General features: G+C 37.5%; 1 protein-coding gene across 1 annotated transcript; it reads left to right on the forward strand.

Moving 5' to 3' along the window:
* The first annotated feature begins 264 nt into the window (after positions 1-264).
* Positions 265-20,641, forward strand: slc1a7a (solute carrier family 1 member 7a). Its single transcript, XM_065268850.2, has 11 exons — positions 265-519; positions 2,723-2,802; positions 10,891-11,106; positions 14,261-14,303; positions 14,899-15,130; positions 15,213-15,312; positions 16,514-16,747; positions 16,874-17,068; positions 17,153-17,287; positions 17,407-17,506; positions 18,428-20,641. Exons 1-11 carry the CDS (start codon positions 385-387, stop codon positions 18,692-18,694), a joined length of 1,737 nt encoding a protein of 578 aa, XP_065124922.1. The 5' UTR covers positions 265-384; the 3' UTR covers positions 18,695-20,641.
* Positions 20,642-20,681: the final 40 nt, after the last annotated feature.

The following is a 20,681-nucleotide window of genomic DNA, read 5'->3' on the forward strand; positions in this document are numbered from 1 at the left end:
TTCAGAACGGCTTAATGCAGTGTGGCTCTAATAGGATCCCTGGTATTAACCTCAGGAACAATAACGCCAGCTGTCACAGAGCCCCCTATTGGCCAGCCTGGAGTATGGGGTAAAGGTTGGGATGGTTCAGAATGGAGAGAGAGAGAGAGAGAGAGAGAGAGAGAGTAGCGTATCTGTGCCCGTAAAATGTGATGGGGTTTAGCCATGCAAGGAGTGACCATCCGTGGATAGACAAGTGCTTTTTTCGCAGGAGGACATCTACATATCTACATATCCAACTTTTATTTCATCTGCATGTTGATTTGAATTTGCTCCCGTGGTACGCTTGCACCCTTGGGTGTTTGTATGGGTGATTGAGCGGGTGGTGGACGGGGACGTGTCACCATGGCCCTGGGTGCGGTGTGGAGCCGTGTTAAAAATGTGTGCCAACAAAACGGCCTCCTCATCTTGTCAGTATTGGCTGTGGTTATTGGATGCCTCCTGGGCTTCTTCCTGCGCTCAAAGCACCTCTCTGAACAGGTGAGTATTTGTTTCCTACCCACTGTCCTACCCAATACTCATGATCGTATCCCTGTTTCATATCCCTTGAATATTTGCCTAAAAAAAATGAAATAAAAGCTCATGCTTAAATGTGGAGTTCATCCAAAAAATGAAACTTAGACATTTTGGCTATACGGAATCTTTAAATATCAAACTGTGTACATCAATTAGTTTGATTATTTATAGGCAATTTATTCAATAATAGACAATCAATCTTGCGTAGTATTTAGTCTTTATTTCGTTTCCTGTCTGATGAGAAGTGTGATGTACTTTACATCAAACTCTCTGTTACCATCACATAAGGCATCCAGTAACCCGCTGGGGATTATCAGTCAATCACACAGAAACACTGCTTAGGGATCTGAAAATCTCATCACATCTTCTCATCCCAGACTGTAACATTGGTGGCTAGTTTATTTGATCATGCCTTTAGATTAAAAGTGTGTAATTGTTTTAAATACTTTTTTTATTTTTATTCCAGCCTAATATGTAAATTCAACAATAAGTAGGCCATTCATAGGTTGATTTTACCCATTGAAAGGCTCTGTGGACACCACTCTATGAAAGTTCAACAACTCATCCAATAGCAGTCTTTGTGAATAAGTTTGTAACTAACCCACAACCTTCATCATCTCCATGTAAATATAATTTTAGGCTAATACTATTGACTGCTTAGCTAATTGCTATCCATATATGAACATCTTTTACTGTGGTTGGCCAAGTGTTTTTCTTCAGTCAGTGCCTTGGGAATCGAACCTATGACTATTGCACTGTTAGCACCATTGAAGGAGTAGTAATGAGTCCTGGTATCTTTCTCTCGGTTTAGATTACACCACATGGCAGCTTGATACAGACTCGGCATGGCCAGAAATACCAGTGGCAGGTGCAGAGGCTCCATGCCAGCTGTTTTTATGTTAGCATTAGCAATTAGCATAGATTCTGATTCCCAAAGGTATATACTACTTAAGTATTTTACTTTCTACATAAAAGTAAATGTTCAATTATTCATATTTTATTCGTGTTTTTCTTTGGAAAACCTACATTCCAAAGCATATTAACATAATTTTTACTCCACTACATTTCATAATTTCAAGTTTTTGGTTTATAAATGATATTAAACCCATGATTTACTCACCCGCAAGCTGTCCGAGTTGCATATGTCCATCGTTTTTCAGACAAACACATTTTCGGATATTTAAAAAAATGTTTTAGATCTTTCAGTTGATTAAATGTAATGTTACGGGGTCCACCCATAGTCCACGACCTTCAAGTCCAAAAAAAGTGCGTCCATCCTTCACAAATTAAATCCAAACGGCTCCAGGATGATAAACAAAGGTCTTCTGAGGGTAATCCGTGCGGTGTTGTTGTAGAAATATCCATATTTAAAACTTTATTAACGTAAATAAATACCTTCCGGTAGCTCCGCCATCTCTCCTCTGTATTCAGGAGAGAGTATTAGCGTAGTGTACGCACTTTTCTTAGTGACGTATGACAAATTTGGAGAGCGGGGGCACAGAGCAGCAGCAGAGTAGCCTCCGTAGGCTGCGTAAGCTCTCATCCTGAATGCGGACGCGACTAAGATGGCGGCGCTACCGGAAGGCAGTTATTTACGTTAATAAAGTTTTAAATATAGATATTTCTACAACAACACCGCGCGGATTACCCTCAGAAGACCTTTGTTTATCATCCTGGAGCCGTTTGGATATATTTTGTGAAGGATGGACGCACTTTTTTTGGACTTGAAGGTCGTGGACCCCGTAACATTACATTTAATCATCTGAAAGATCTAAAACATTTTCTAAAATATCCGAAAATGTGTTTGTCTGAAAAACGATGGACATATGCAACTCGGACAGCTTGGGGGTGAGTAAATCATTGGTTTAATATCATTTTTGGCCGAACTATCCCTTTAAGTAGTGTCCACCTCTGCTGATTCCACCAAGACAACGACTCTATACCAAACCATTCTGGTCCCTTCTCCCCTTTAATACAGGTTTTAACGTGTTTTAAAGGAATAGTTGGACTAAAAATGAAAATTCTGTTATTATTTACTCAGCCTCGTATTCTAAACCTGTATGAGTTTCTTTATTTTGTTGAACAAAAAAGAAGATATTTTGATAAACGATGGTACCCACTGACTTCCATAGTACGAGTAACAAATGTAATTTTGCTTTCTCTGTAGGAGGTGAAGTATTTCCAGTTTCCAGGGGAGTTACTAATGCGAATGTTAAAGATGCTCATCTTGCCTCTTGTTGTCTCCAGGTAAGAAGAGCTTTTCTTTGCTTGTCCTTTCTGCGTGTTGTTTACCACAGATATTTTGGTTGTCAGTCAGTAAGTAAAATAAAAAGCAAAAACGAAAATGCCTAATACTCTGCGGTTGGTGTTTTTGTTGACGTAAGAAAAACGTCACGGTTTTATTAAGAAACAGCGTGTCTCTATTATAGAGATGGTCCCCAGAAAGCTATTTTTTATTCGAGTAGACTCACTCCTCTTTTTTGGCAAAAGGACGAAACACATCATGAAGCATTGTGTCTTTCTTGGCAAGAGCAGTTTGTATACAGCTGCGAAAAAAATATAAAAATATCTTTATTTGCTTTTAGAAGTCAATGGTCAGAAAATGATGACAGAGTTTCTTTATATCCTAGTTGTTTACCATAGACAATCATTTAGTTTCCTAAATCTCAGATCTTTCTTTTAAGATCAGAAATCTCACATGCAGTTTATCTGTAGTTACAGAGGAGATCTAAACAATATGAGCTGTTGTAGTCGAGACCACCTAAAACGAGAACACACTCAAAAGACCACCTCCAAGTCTTGGTCTGGTTCTGGTCTCAACACCCTCTGGTCTTGCAATCTAAAAAAATGCTTTGTTGTTTCAACCCAAAGATGCGTTAAATAGGGGGTATAAATAACCCAACTATGGATTGAAACAACCCAGCATTTGGGTTGAATTAATCCAACATTTGTATTAAAATTAACCCAACTGTTGGGTTTGTCCATATTTGACCCAACTATGGGGTCAAAAAAACAAACCAAAAAAACATATAAAACAACCCAAAAATTTTTAGATTGCAAGACTAGAGGGTGTTGAGACCAAGACAAGACTGGGATCCAAGACAATCAAGACTGAGACAAGACCAATCATATTGAATGATTATATGAACAGTCTTTCCAGAAGTTTTTCTTTTCTAGGAGTTTTTTGTGATTGTTGCGGGGCAAAAATCCTTGTGGGGCAAAAATCCTTGATCTTGTGGCACGTTTTCTTAACTGTGTCCCCCGTATAAATATGCAGACTTTGGCAGATTATGCGTTAAATCATGCAATTGCATATAAAATGTCAGATGTTATAATATAAATAAACAAGATCTCATATAAGTACTTTTTTCAATTCCATTTTGGATATTGCCTGCCTTTTTATTCATTTTGTTAACATTTCTTTTTGGACAATTCCCCATTCATCTCCTACCGGCACAAAAGAAATAAAAAAGAAATCAGTAGTCAATGATTGCTTTAGTTTTACATCCAATCACCTTAAAGGCGGGGTGCATGATCTCTGAAAGCAAATTTTGATATTTGAAATCACCTTAACAAAAATGCCCCTACCCCAATAGAATCTGGACCTTCTTTTAATAGACCCGCCCCACACATATGCAACGGTGTCTGTAAGTAGACACGCCCCTTACTGCTGATTGGTTACAAGTGTGTTTTGATACTCGGCCCGACTCCCTTTTCCAAAGTGTTTTTCAAAAATCATGCACCCCGCCTTTAACGATGTTAACACTAAAATGCACCAGTAATTTAGTGTAATTTCCACAGTGGTAGTCTTGACAGATCTTGAAATTTAATCCCAAGACCACCAAGTCTGAGACCAAGACCATCAAAAAACTCATCCCAATACACACACTTCATACTGAAGTCTATTGAGGTCAATGTTTCAGACACACACATGTGAGGAGGGTGTACAGAGATGTGGGCCGTTAGCCAAGAAGCATTCGCCACGTGAGGGTCAGGATTGCTAATTACCTCTAATCTGATCGACAGTAGCTACTGCGATAGGCAAACTACACATGCACAGTAAGAAAATGCCTTCAGAATTTAGAAATAAAAGTAGTATAAGAATAATAGTAATAGGATAAAAATGGCACTGACTGAGCAACTTGATAACATGAAGCATTGCAGATACCATACAACATGTCATAAGGTCCAGCACTACCTTGTTTAGGTCAAAATAAATAAAAATGACATATTAATCAAATGGTATGCAAGGGCTTAAGGGCAAGAGCACGGTCGGTGTTCTGGCCTCATTTCTCCACCATCTGCCAAGCAGAAAAAGCAGAAACCAGATTATCTGGTTGAGCAAACTATCATAGGCAGACCTGCACTTTCCTTTCCCAGCAAGCATTTGTTTTCATATGACGTTCATATACATCTCACAGTAAATAATAAGTACATAATGGTGTAGCTTAATCGCATCACATGACGCACCTAAATGCATGCTAACTGTGCTGTATAAATTGAATATTTGACCCCTATTCAACTTCAAAACTTGTCATTTTTGAGTTTATATTTTGATACAGAGACTAGAAATGTTCATAGATGTTTAGGATATAATTATGTACAAAACATGATCCAGGACCAACACCAGGACAGATAATCCTCTGTTTAAACTTTCATATCAATAGACATTTTTAATAGATTAACACTCATCTTTTTTAAATAACATTATTTAAAATAATGCATGTTTATTTAAAATTACATTATTAAGGTACATTTTTAAAGTATTCCTTATTGTAATACAGTAAAATTTACTTTAATCAAATGAGTTTCAGAATCTAGAATCACCATTTTTATAATGGTAAATACAACAACTTATTATAAAAGGAAATTATTTTCATCGCCGTAAGTAATCTCTATATACAATAGTCAACATTTGAAGTGGATCAAAACCGTACTTAAAAGTTGTCTTAAAAACCAATACCCAATACCTGATCTTTTCTTCCAACTTTAAATGGATGTTTTTGATGCATTTCACATGTTGACCTAGTATATTTTTTATATTTTTTTTGTGCATGTGTTCCTGCTCTGTCTGTGTATTCATTTCCGACAGGTGGTTTAGATTTGTCCCACCTTAGGAAAATAACACTTGAGGGTGACCTAGTGGAGTAAAAGAACAGGCGTTGAGTCTTTATCTGGACCTCTCCCATCCCATCTCCAGGCAGGATTAGAGTAATGCTCTTGTCAAACAGAGGTTCCATCAGAAAAGCTCCAGATGGTACCGCTGCTTGTCTGTATCAGACACTTTAATTCGCTTCATATAAAATCGTCTGCCAAATACATTAATGTAATAATAATGGAAATGCATTTACATCAAATTCACCTATTATTGCTTGCTCATGTCCTACAGTAATTCTACAATGTGCCATATCCACATCCCACGTGTTCTGTGCTCAGTGAATAAACTACATGCATAATCATACATTTCTCATTACACTTCCCTTGTGTATCTCGCCGTTTGAATTATACCTTAAATCATGTGTTAAGGAGAGGTGATTATACTAATGCAATTACACTATTTTGTAATTGCCAAATATTGTGTAGCTAATGCAGCCTTTCTTCAGAGTTTGGCAATAGTTAAATCTGAATATATTAAGCAATAGGATAAGTAACTATTTTTTCTACTTTCATTTATACTGGATAAACAAACCACAGCAGATTAGCTTTCCAACACAACACTAGACATAAACATAAAGGTAAAACACAACATGGTGCAAATGAGGACTGACCAGGACCAGAACAAAGGCAGGGGTATAAATACACAGGACTTATGATGTAACTAAACAAGACACCGGTGAGGATGATGGGAAACCATGGGAACAGAGGAGGGGGTATTTAACAAGACAATGAACTAATGAATTGAAACATGGGAGATACAATAACAAGCTAAAGCCATGGTCACTTTGAGAATGCATGTATTGGTCGGACGTTGCTGCGGGGAGCAGCTTATCAATGGGATCTTTGGCTTTGTCCATTTGCGCTTTTCAGAGATAAAGGTCACGCAGTGACATACTGGTTTTGTACTGGTCACTCCACGTGATGCAAATTCACAGGTCAAAGTTCACCAGACTGCGAGCTGCGAAATATTGTCGCACAAGCTTGTGTTTCCATTCTGAGTCATTCGCATGCGTATGAATGGAAGTCAATAGAATGCTCAGTGGGTAGCACTGTTGCCTCACAGCAAGAAAGTCCCCGGTTCGAGCTCCGGCTAGGGCAGGTGGCCTTTCTGTTTGGAGTTTGCATGTTCTCCCTGGGTCAGCGTGGGTTTACTCAACATGCAAGTTAGGCAGATTGGAGATGCCAAATTGTCCCTCCCCCAACCTGTGTATGGATCAACTGGTCTGAATAAAACTTGTGCATGGATTAACTAGTTCTCGCCATGAATATAGCCGAAGATGCTGGAATGGCGTAAAGAAATAGAGGAAGAAGAAGAAGAGGTCAATAGAACGAAAAGTTTAAAGTGACCGGCCCTTAAGGCAAGACTGTGACACATTGCAGGAATGCTGTGTTGACCCATTAGCATAAAGAATGAGAATTTCATTTTTATTATTCTCAATATTAATACCCATCATCCACTGATCTGGTATGTTTGGATCAGAAGTAAGGAAGTTGAGGTCAGTTTAATAAGTATTACAAACTTGGTCTAATAAGTGTTCTCAAATGGACCACTGTGCTCTGGATCCCAAGTTTGTGTATCATAACTGTGACAACTGTGTCATGTTAAAACCTGGGTTTAATAGAGGCGTATGAGATGCATTGAAGATGCATCTGAGGACATAATGTGAAATAAGCATCTGTGATCAGCTGACCATTGGGTTTTTTAAGTGGCATGAAAATCTTTTTTCTCAGTAAAGACCCTGTTCGGGTTTAAATTTTAATTTATAGCATAATCATAACTCCTTTGATATTATATATTTTTTCAACGGGATAAAAGTGGGATTCTGATAAAGATTGCACAGTAGGATTCAAATAGTATAGAAATTCTGTAGGAATTTTATTGTGTTCAGTAGGATATATATATATATATATATATATATATATATATATATATAAACCTATTAGTTTAAATTACAATTGCTGTACAAATTTTATGAAATCCAGTCTGTGAAAACCCAGTTAAAATCATTTTTTGTGATTTGCTTTTTTCTGCATAAATCATCCAACATAATGTAAAGAACATTTTGTGATATAACCTTGATATCTTTAACATTGCCCATGCATCATGTCAGAGATTAAAATCAGTGAATGAAATCTAACATTTAATGCTCCAAATCTCATAATGATATTATGAGACTATAGCCAGGATTTCACAGACAGGGTCACATATGAGGATTTTCAGCTCATTTAGTTGACTTCAACGGTGACTTCCATTTCAGAGATCAGAGATGAGCTTATTGAGGGAGCTTTTTAGTATGAAAATTAGAAGTAGACCTGGCCATGTCACTTCTTAACTATAAAGGTCCAGGAGAAGGAGCAGGGGTACACAAATAATGCAGTCAAAATTGTATTATGTATAAAGTAAATATTAGTTATTATAATTTTTGTCATGATTAATCTAATAATCTAGCATCACTTGCATTAAGTTAGGAATAATTGACGATGGGCCGTTGAACTATAAGAAAATTATGTACACCCAAGGTGGCAATGCGGCACGATGCTGTGCGGGTGTGCATTATTTTCAAATAATTCAAAGGACTGGAGTCAATTATTCCTCTTATACCACAATAACCACAAACATGGCTAGGGTGCCTATTTCAAGACATTTGACAGGTTGGGTGTGCGGTTTACAGACAAATAATCAACACCCATGAAACATTTCTCAGCCAATCAGAATCAAGCATTTAACAGCCCCGTGGTACAAGTAAGGGATAATGTAGAGGCAGCCGGTAGTTATCGGGAAATAAGCCCCGACAGTGTGATCAGGACCCACCGCGAAGCGGAGGGTCTTGTATCACACTGAAGGGGCTTATTTCCCGATAACTACCGGCTGCCTCTACATTATCCCGCTTATTACACGGCTACTTGCCACATAAGAAAAAAAACTGGACATGAATATGAACTTGAAACATTTTATTGGCATGTTTGTTTTAAATTAACATTTTTATCCTTCCGCGAAACTTTGCACAGATGCATAAAATGATCGTAATACCTTATTAAGATCCTCTGCTTCATACTTGTCTGTCTCCATTTTTTTCTCTTTTAGCCAGTCTTTGAGAAGTTTTAATGCCCATTCTGTATTTTTTTGTGTGTTGGCTTCGTAGCTGTCATGCTCTATTTTGTCAAGTTCAGTCTCAGTAAGCTCTCTTTGTCTTGTCGTTGTTCGTTCTTCTATCCACTGTTTAAATGTTTTGTTTTTCCGTACATGTTAAAATTAATGTCAAAATGTTGTGGTTGTCCAGTGTTTGTCACTAGATGGCGCCAAACAGTAATCTTTATTGGCGCGGAGCGATTTAAATCGTACAAGTAGTACCGGCTATGCGTTATTACTTTGGAGCGGTTATTATTTGAAAAGAACGAACCTGCAAATGTCTCAACTGACCAATCAGAATCATTTAGAACGAACGACGTCAGACCGCGCTGACAGCTTCGGGCCAATCATAATGTTTTAAAACAGATGACGCAAAAATTGCTCACCCCATTGGCAGATTTTTTATGTTGTTTTATGCACAAAATCACTTAAATTGGAAATTTTTGGTCTAAAAACTAGATTTTTGCTCATCAAGAAAAAGCATCTTAATTTGACATGTTTTAGATATTTTTTACTGAAAACAAGACAAAAATACAAAAAAAAAATTCCTGAAAATCTTACTTTCTTACTTACTATTTTTGTCTTGTTTTCAGTAGAAATATGTAAAAATTCTTAAATCAAGATGTATTTTCTTGATGAGCAAAATGACGTAAGAAAGTAAGTCATTTTAAATATAAAATTTAAGTGAGTTTGTGATCAAAACAAGCAAAAATATCTGCCAATGGTGTGAGAAAATTTTGCTTAAATTAAGTGTTTTGCTTATTTTTCTCACCCCATTTGCAGATATTTTTGCTTGTTTTAATCACAAAGTCACTTAAATTGTATATTTTTTTGTCTAAAAACTAGACTTATTTTTTTGCTCATCAAGAAATTTTCTTGATTTAAGAATTTATTGATTTTTCTACTAAAAACAAGACAAAAATACTAAGAAAGACATTTTTGCAGTGTAAGTCGCACAGGTATTGCTTGGTTTTTCAGAACATTTTAACCAAATGCTTTCAAAAAGTGGTGGGGACAAAATCAGCCATTTCAAAAAGTGGTGGGGACAGGTCCCCAGCGTCCCCAGTGTAAAAGACACCTATGGGCAAGGGACGGGGAAATCATAATGTTTCTAAACTTAAAACATAATTTTTTCTTCCTCGTCTGCATTATTAACATAATGATTAAAGTAAATATCTTTATATTATTTATAATAGGCATGGTTTTTAATGCTAATTTTAGGAAGGACAACACTTAGTATATACACACGTGGCACTTTATTAAGCTGTTTAAGAAAATACATCTGTTTTATTAAGTTTTTTCTCATTTGAGGGCTTCATGTTCTTTTGGAGATTACCTCTGCTGTCTTCAGGGCATTATGTTGGCAGCTTGTGGAAGTAGCGTGGCCAATACATCAGTATTTCAATCAATTCTAATTAAGTTATTCTAATCACAGCCCAGGATTATCTATGTTGCGTTGTGTGAAATTTGTTAAACGGTTTTCATGTTTCTAAACATAATGAAAGTACAAGTTTTTCTGCCGAATTGCAGCTCCACAGAAGTACATGCACTAGAACACAAAAAATTTATTGACACTGAAACAAAACAAAACTTTGATATTCCTCTTTTTTTGGTGTGGTTCTCTTACTTTATATGTAACATCTAAAAACAGACAAGCAATGTAATTTAACCCATGCTGGTTGTTTCAACCAAAAATGCTGGGTTATTTTATCACATTGTTGGGTCAAAATAAACATTTTCTGGGTTAATTTAACCCAAAGGCTGGGTTTGTCCCTTATTAAACCAACACTTTTGTTTATGTGTTCATCAGTCTATTTCAACGCAGTCAGCTATAAAAATGATAATCCTTTCAAGATCTTGCAACGTTTATCATGTGATGAAATGAAATACATGAACTTTAGATGGTAAAATAGCAGGCCCAAGGTATAAGATGGATATGTTTTGCAGATGCATAATATTACTTTAAACTTAAATGAGTGTTTGTTCCTCACCTAAACTTGTATTCCTGTGCAGCTGGGAGATTTCATGTTTTCTTAATGTCTTTTCAGTTTAATGTCTGGTCTAGCAGCACTGGATGCCAAGTGTTCCAGTCGGCTGGGCATCATGACAATCTCATATTATCTGTGGACGACCTTTGTGGCTGTGGTGGTGGGCATCGTCATGGTCATCATCATCCACCCGGGTGGAGCAGCACAGAAGGAGGACTCTGAAGACAGCGGCAAGCCCATCATGAGCTCAGCTGATGCTCTGCTGGACCTTATACGGTAAGAGTGTTGAGAAACTCTGGCAAAATGTATCTGTGATCAACAATAAAGTAATAAAACAACTGCAGTTTTTAGCTATTATGAGATGTAGAAGAAAGTAGATTATTGTGAGCAGTGTTCACTTTTTATTTTTTTGATTGAGTACACTGTAAAGAAATACAGTCTTACTTGCAGCTGGATGCCGGTATCTTACCGTAGATTTAAATTTATGTTATTTTATTGGCAACATTTTGTTCAAAGTTAAATGAACATTAAACATTTACAAGTCTTTACTGAGTAAAACTAAAATAACTGCCTCATGCAAAGCATTTTGGGAACCAGAAATCATCATCCTTTTTCTGTTTTTTGCTTCAGATTTTGTTTCCCAGAATGCTTTGCTTGATGCTGTTATTTTAGTTTTACTCTGTAAAGACAAAGACTTGTTAATGTTTAATGTTCATTTAACTTTGAACAAAATGTTGCCAGTAAATGACATAAATTTAAATCTATGGTAAGTTACCGGCAACCAGCTGCAAGTGACACTTGAATTTCTACAGAATTGTTTTACAGTGCATCTTCCATTTATCAGTGTTTTATATTTGCTGCAGACTGATCTCATGGAAAGTTGCGTTATAGTCATGCAAAATTTGATAAATTTATTCATGTCCATGTCACGAAATTCAGTTTTTTCCTATTTTCTTACCATTGTCGCTTGGGGCTGGGGTTAGAATCACTTTCGGTTACATTTTTAAACATCCTAACCCAAACGCCAACTCTAACCCTAACTCCAGGCGAAAATAGTTTTAAAACTGGAAAAAACATGTAGAAGCAAATAAATAAAAGTACATCCTAACCCAAACCCCAAATCTAACCCCAACCCCAAGCGACAATGATTTTAAATTTTAAAAAACATAAAATGACACGAAAAAGAAAGTCGTGCCATGAACACAAGAAACTATTTATAGAAATTTGTGTGTCATGAAAAAGATATTCGTGCTCAAGGCACGTAAAAAGCTGAATTTCGTGCCATGGACACAAAAAAGTTAATAAAATTTTGCATGACCATAACACGACTTTCCATGAGATCATGTTGCTTTGCTGATTAAGTCCTTGGCTAGGTCACTTGTTAAATAGATTTTAGTTAACATCTTGAGAAAAAAACTGGTAATTTCCTCACTGTTTTAGTGATCGCATGTAGGCACATGTTCACCTGGGCTTTGGAGTGCTTGTTGAAGCATGCAAGTAAAGCTCATGCTAAGCTATTTAGTGTTTGTTTGAGTAAAGTGAGGGCAGAGTTTGGCTCACTGGCATTGTGTTACTATTGTAGTCGGTCAGTGGGGCAAGTTGTCGGGTCATGTCAATAAACTTTCAAAGCTCAGCACTATGCATAGATTGTAAAAAAAAGAAAGTCGGGCAGTGTGTGTGTATGTGTGTGTATGTATAATTTGATATATTAATAATAAGAAAGAGCGATACAAAGAGAGACAGATAGTGTGTGTGATAGGGATACATAGCAAACTTGCATGCTATGAGAAGAGGTTTCATTACAGTTAACAAGCGTGTAATAAATGAATTATAACATTAATTTCAGTAGTTGGCATTATTTTTTAGCTGTGGAAATTTTAAGAGTATGAAGCAGGGATCAGATGAGCTTAGATGTATCTCAGTTTAAGGTTGGCTGAGGACTGGGGAATTCCTGTCCCACCTGTTGCATACGCTGCGTGGGCATAGCCCTGTGTCACTGGGGTGTTTGGTAAAGGCTGGAGTTAAACCTGATTACTGATCTGAGCCTGAGACCATATGGCCCTCATTGAATTGATGGCAGAAGAGGAAGCTATTTAGAAAGAATAGCTCAGTTTATTTATGGTACATTTCATGGAGAAAATCTAGTGTAGAGTATTTTGCTGTTTTTGACCAGACAGTGGGTTGATCGGCACTGAAGGGGTTTGGATAAGTTGACTCGCGAAAAAATGCATACTATCTGGCACTAAATGATGTACTTTACTGTTGAAGGCATACTTGAGTTTGCTACTTTTAGTAATTACAAATAAAACTGCAATACAATTTGAAGATGTACTCTGCTGAATGATCAATGGCATGCCAGCAGCAAATGAACATGAATGCTGGTGCCTATGGTGATATCCCAGCCATGATTTTTAGCATCAACGAAGACAATGCTTGTCGCCAAGCGGCTTTAGCTCTGTTTAACTGATAAATAGCATGATTATACAGGTCCATCATTGCAAAATCACCAGTGTTAAATGTACTCTGCTGTTGTTTATATGAGTACCACCAGACCTGGCCAGCAGACTTTTTACCGGCATTGAAAGCTATAATCAGCGTTGCCAGGTCCAAGAAAAATTTCCAGCCCAATGACAACTTAAAACCCGCCCAAAAGGAATGAAAACTAGCTCAATTTTTACATTTGTCCAATCACAGTTGAAAACTCCGGGATTACAACAAAGGCTCTAAAATAAACTCTTACTATTGCTTTCAATGTACTTTCCATGCAGATTAACATTTTCTTAATGCACTTAAACTGCTCTATTTTCACACACTATTCTGTTCTAAACAAAAAAAATTTTACTTAAGTAATTCTTAAGATTATCTTAATGTTAAATGTACCCAACCGGGCTATTTTGAGACAGTATGAACTCTGCCCTTTTAACATACTATCTATGAATTTAAAATTTTCAATTTAACTTGAAAATATCATACAAAGATGGGTTCACATAGTGTAAATATCCTCTCAGTATAGACGTAACTTCTTACGTAAGGTAATTTCTTGTTTCTAACGTGATATTAAGAGCAAAACGTGCCCCTCCACTCACTTTTCCACTGACTTCCTGACGCTGCAGCTGTCCTTGGGTTGACAGGTATTTCTTATGGGATTAATGCACATTAGGAAAATAAAGAACGTTCATTTTATAAGTCTACAGAAAAACATTTTTGTGGCCGCGGCACATTATAAAACTAGCCCAAAAAACCGCAACCCGCGGCTCCGAAATTTTTCCCGCAACTGTATTTTCAAAATAGCCCAATTGTGTGGGAAAACTGCAAACCTGGCAAGACTGGCTATATTTAAAACTTATACTAACTGGTGTAAGATCATATACAACAGGTCAGAAAACTATCCCATGTCGTAAAAATAAATATGTTTTTTTTTCTCGATTAGCAACATGTTTCCTGCCAACTTGGTTCAAGCAACTTTTCAACAAGTGAGTTTTTTCAATTTTCTGTTATATCCTGTGCTTGCAATACTTATAGACGGTTTCATCGGATGCACGTGCACTGACGCGATACACGTCTGGATCCAAACTTTACTTCCGGTTTCGTTTTTTTTATGGTTTGACTTAGTTGCTAAACTGATCTCTTGAACAAATGCCTCGTCGAAAATAACAAATGTTTTGGTTTCCTAGGTATTATATGTGTTGTTTTTTTTGCTTGTTATATAACTGAACTACGTTTAAAGAACTTTGTTGTTATTTATTCTTAGCGGAGTTTACCGGAAGTTACGTGATGACCACGACAGCCGCTTGTTTATGTTGTTACTGCTGAAACCGTCTATAGGGGTTCTGTTTTTGTCTATTTTGTATCATACACTTCATATGTTGCTGTTTTAATCTAACCTGAAGGGGCATTAAAAGCAAATATTGTACAAATAATCCCCCTAGACATCACTTTTGCCCACTAACGTATAGTTTAGTGCATTTTCACAAATATATGCATAGACGCTTTTATCAAAACTAACTGGCAGTGTATTCAAACTCATGACTTTTTATGAATATGCATTCTCTCTTAATCATGTGTTAGTATCGCACAAGAAGTATTCCCATCATGAAGCCCAAACCCACCAGCAGTCAGGATTTACAGGACGCCACCACCAGACGCGTCTTCATTTATGGAATCCAAGATGACAACGGCACAGATATTCAGAATTTTTCCCTCGACCTGACGCCACCTCCTGATGTTGTCTTCAGGACGCTGCCAGGCACCAGTGAGGGCATGAATGTGCTTGGTATTGTGATCTTCTCAGCCACTATGGGTGAGTTAAAGCACCAATGCTTATGTTGTCATTCAGCGTTTTATTTATAAATGCTTATAAAAAAAGTATATTTGTTGCTCAGGTATAATGCTTGGAAGGATGGGCCCAAATGGCAGCGCTCTGGTCAACTTTTGCCAAAGTCTGAATGAAGCTGTGCTGAAAATTGTGGCTATTGTTATATGGTAATATGTTATATTGCTGTATGTAATTCAATGTATACGGCTTATTGGTATGAGATACTCTTATGGGGCGTACACACTAAATGCAAATTTAACGATTTGTGCGAGTAGGTCAAATACAAAGTCAATGAAAAAATTTGAATATAGAGGCAAACTGGCGCGGGATCGAAAGACGCGAATGTAGCAAAAACACATGCTATTCACCTCGAAAACGTCTTCACGCAAGTTACAAATATTCAACTCAAGTAAAAAAACAAGTAAAATCCCGCAAGTAGGCTAATCTAGAGAAAGGAACATTATGCTTCGTGCAGCATACCCACCAAACGTGAATTTAACGATTTGCACGATTAGGTTACATACAAAGCCAATGCAAAAAACGCAAATAGATGCAAACTGGCGCAGGGAGATGTGAATGACGCGAATCGGGAAGCGCAATTGGCGCGAAAACACACGCTATTCGCCTCAAGCACGTCTTTGTGCAAGTTGAAATTATTCAACTCAAGCAAAAAATCTCATGACACAAAGTTAAATCCTGCAAGTAATCTAAAGCGAGGAACGCAATACTTCGCGTTTGGTGTGAACGCAGTATTAGAGCTTACACACCAAATGTGAATGTAATGATTTGCACCAGTAGGTTACATACAAAGTAAACGCAAAGACGCGAATACATGCAAACTCATGCCGGGCGACTAAATGATGTAAGTTGGAGGGGCACGATTGCGATGAAAACACCTCTTTATGAAAGTAAAAAATTTGCATGACACAAAGTTAAATCCCGTGAGTAATCTAGAGCGAGGAACGCGATGCTTTGCGCTTGGTTTGCATGCAGCATTTGGGCGTACACACTAAATATGAATTTAACGATCTGCACGAGTAGGTTACATACAAAGTCAATGCAAAGACGCGAATAGATGCAAACTAATGCGAGGCGACCCAAATGAAGCAAATTGGGGGGCGTGATTGCGAAGAAACGCGTCTTTAATCTAGAGCGAGGAACGTGATGCTTCGTGTTTGGTGTGCATGAATCATCAGAAACAAAGGTACAAAAGTTGTCACTGGGACAGTACCGTTGTACCATTTTGGTACAGATATATACTTTTGAGGTACCAATATGTACCCTTTAAGGTACCAATGTGCACTGTTGAAGTACCAATATGCAAATAAATAAATATGAAATGTAAAAATTTCTGGTGCAATCCTACAGGTACTTCCCATTTGGGATTGTGTTCCTGGTAGCCGGAAAGATCTTGGAAATGGACGACCCTTCAGCCATGGGAAAGAAGCTGGGTTTCTATGCTATTACTGTGGTGATGGGACTGGTGCTTCATGGCCTGTTCATCCTGCCTTCTATGTACTTCTTCATCACCAAAAAAAGCCCCATCGTCTACATCCGAGGCATCTTACAGGCCCTGCTTATCTCATTAGCCACTTCATCCAGGTATACTAAACAAATCTCCACCTTACTTTTTCGTGTTCAATATTTCTGAGAGAGACAGAATATAATGCAGAAGCATGTAGTTTATTGGCTTTAGTTTATTAACTGTACACATATGCTGTAATGCAGCTCTGCCACGCTGCCTATCACCTTTAAGTGCCTCCTGGAGAACAACCACATTGACAGACGAATCATTCGCTTTGTACTTCCTGTCGGAGCCACTATTAACATGGACGGTACAGCTTTGTACGAAGCTGTGGCGGCCATATTCATCGCTCAGGTCAATAACTACGAGCTGGACTTCGGGCAGATCATCACCATCAGGTAAACATTTTAAAACTTTTTTAGTAAGTGAGATTACAGTTTTAATCATGAAACGTCTAACATGTTATTTTGTCAACAATCCAGTATCACTGCTACAGCAGCCAGTATAGGTGCTGCGGGCATCCCACAGGCTGGTCTGGTAACCATGGTGATAGTATTAACTTCAGTGGGACTCCCTACTGATGACATCACTCTCATCATCGCTGTGGATTGGGCACTGTAAGACAGACTCACTGTTTGACCACAGTAGTGGAAAAACATTTCACTTTCTTAATTAAGTTTCTAGCGTTTTCATTAAGAAATACTCTGATTGGAAATTCATTTTGTGCACCTATCAGGGATCGATTCAGGACAATGGTGAATGTGATGGGCGATGCTCTTGCCACAGGAATCATGGCACATATATGCAGAAAAGACTTTGTGAAGGAGGGTGAAGAGGTACGAATTAAGTTTTACAGTATATGTCCCTTTAGCACTTGGCAGCCATTTTGGTGATGCTCGTGGGTTAAAGCTCACGTAACACATGCTGTTTCTGCATTTCTGATGTTAATCTGGAGTACCTATAGAGTAATATTACATCCTTTATATCTCCGAAGAGTCTTTAGTTTAATCAGATTTATAAAAGAAAGATTAGCTTTACTGAACTTTACGATAATGTACAAAAAAATGAAGAAGGAGGAGTTACTACCGCAGGAGGAGCGAGTACGAGTCATGCAACACTTTATAACACTTATAACTTATGATTCACTACATGTTCGTGTCATTTATATAATATGCATGCGCCTATTTCCAACATAAGACAGAAGTTTTACTTACCGCAACTCATGACCCGGTTGGGAAAATCCAGCCTATCAAACACACACGCAAAATTCCGCTGATACCCCGGATTACAAACTATATCCATAGTTTCCATAAAGCTGGCTTTCTTCTCCTTACATCCAAAAACACACTTCATCTTTCGTGTCATTATTGAGTTTTGAAATTAAACATCTGTGTCGCGTGATATGATGTTTGCAAGTTCTAGCGTTATCCGCTGATTGATGGTGGGCAGGGTTTTCCGGGGGAAGTGTCCATATAAAGAAGTGATACGTATAGAAAACCCTGCTGGACCTGTAATCGAAAAAAACTTTTCGAAACTTGTACGAACCCTGGCGATGTGCATTCGGCACAGAAATAATCTGTAACACGCCCCACTGCTTTTTTGACACTTTGCTTACGTTTAGCATGAGGAAACAACTCTATAACTGTGTTAATACGTAAGAATGCTTGAAATACCATTGAACCACCCCTTTAAGGTTAGAAATGTTTATGAGCTCTGTGACTAAAAAAAAAAACTATCTTGTCCTTATGTCCTTGCAGATTCCTCTAATCTGTGAGACCAAACCCATGATCAGCATCCAACAGATGATATCCCATCAAAAAAACGGTTTCCAGCCTCCTCCACCAGGCCCCACAAGGAAACCCTCTCACCTTTCACCCGACGTGGCCCGCCTCATGCAGCTGGAGGAGGGCATCAAGCCAGAAAAGAAAAAGTCCCCGCACTTGTCTCCACACAATTATAAAAGAGCGCACAAAGACAAGGACCACTGTGCCATTGATATGAATGGTCTGGAGACCAATGTCTAGACTCTCTCAGAGCATGACTGGTGCATTTTATGACCAAACAAAAAGACCAAGTGCTCAGAACTGGCAACCAATCTTTTGCTTTAACTTTCTGATACCACAGAGGATTACAGGTCTTTGGACCCGGTTGCTGTTTGCTGCACCTGTTCCTTGTTTCTTTTAAATATCACAGAGGATGATGAGCAGATATGTGGAAAAAGATCTGTGTATATATATAAGTGCTTTGTCATTGTGTGTTTTCCTTGTTATCTATTGGCGACAAAAGACGCCATGTACTTTTTAAAACTACTGATGTCTATGGAAAGTGTACAGTATACTGTATTCTGGTTTCTTTTGCAATATTTATAATTTTTTGAATGCTTTTTCTGTTCAAGTCTGTTTTTTATTATAACAGAGAGAATACATTTTGTCTCCTTGAGAGGATGTAAGCACCAGTGATCATAATACAGTGGCCTCGAAAAGTACTGCAATGGTTAAATGTCATATTTTGAGGATTACAGTGCATTAAAGAGGTTTGCTCTGTTTACCGGAAAAACGGCTTATGTACAGTAGCACATAATCTTTCCTGTAGTCCTGATAAAACACACCCAAGTTAGGATTTACATGAAATATTTTTAATAACTAGAAATATATTTTATCATATTTTGTCATTTACTCACCCTTTAATTGTAATGCATTTCATTCCTGTTGACCTTCCTTAATGACTTTTATTTTATAGACAAAAAAATATTTTTGGGAGTGAAATATTTTTGTAAATGAAACTCTTCTACAATAGAAAGAAAATCTACGATGACCTATATTATAGTTTCTGGGATCTGGATGTATCTCCTTGTGTATTTGGATGCAATAATTCATACGATCAACGTTTTAAGAACTGAGCAGTTAAAAGGATAAAACAGATAATGGCCTTCTCATTTTTAAGAGTGAGACTATTTTCATACTGTATGCGTTTTGCTTGTGTCATTGGTTTGTGTCTGTCCTTCAGACTTCGAAGAAGAGCAAGTCGGTGTCTTTGACAAAGTTACAGGAAATTCTTCCTTGCAAACTTTATGGACTTGCAAACCATGCAACAAATTCCAAAGCCTTACAGGATTCTTTGTATAAACACGTCAAGTACGTCTGACTCGCGTATTGACCATGATTCATCTGCTAGGTTTCAAAAACAGTGGAAGGCCATTAAAATTCCTTTGTGATACAGCCGAGCAAAAATATTACAGTTATGCTTTTTATTTAAGCAACCTCCAAACCTACTTAAGTCTTTATCCCACAAAATAAAAAGATCCAATCTTGTTCAATGGTGCATCAAATATTTTGCTACGCTATGTGCTTGCATGTAAGGTCTGGCATAATTATTCTAGCCAACAAGTAGGTGGCCGGTTTGTAAGTAGTTTACGAAATGCATACATGTAGCAGAATGGCAGCATGTGGCTGTGCCCAGCATATGCACTGCTGAAACCATGCAGGAATCCAAAACACGGTAATTGCTCATTATGAAAGTACAGTAAAGATGCTTGTATTCTGGAAAAAAACGTTACCTCTCATTCTGCGTGAACACATTAGCACTCTTTAGACAGCTGCTGAGCTTTACTAATCCTCTTTCTTCTGGGTTTTATGAACGAGTAAATTACTGTGCTCTTGCCATCCTAATTTGATGCATTCACAAAATCTAACTGGAATCTAGTTATATATACAAAGATGTTTACAACGAAACCGCAACATGAAATCTTTTGAAACATTTTGTTACAAACACAGTGCTGTCACTGAAAACTGTACAGACAGTCAAAGACTGTGAAAGCACTGGAAGATGAGAGCATCATAATTACTGTTGCATCCAAAATGCAAGAATGTCCAAATATTAAAGGAAAACACCACATTTTTTTAATATTTTACTGTGTTCTTTCCTCAACTTAGACAAATTAAAACATACCTATCTTTTTTCAGTGCGTGCACTTAATCTTTGTACAGCGCTTCGTGAATATGTTAGCATTTA

This window comes from Paramisgurnus dabryanus, chromosome 6, assembly GCF_030506205.2.
Source record: "Paramisgurnus dabryanus chromosome 6, PD_genome_1.1, whole genome shotgun sequence".
NCBI lineage: Eukaryota > Metazoa > Chordata > Actinopteri > Cypriniformes > Cobitidae > Paramisgurnus > Paramisgurnus dabryanus.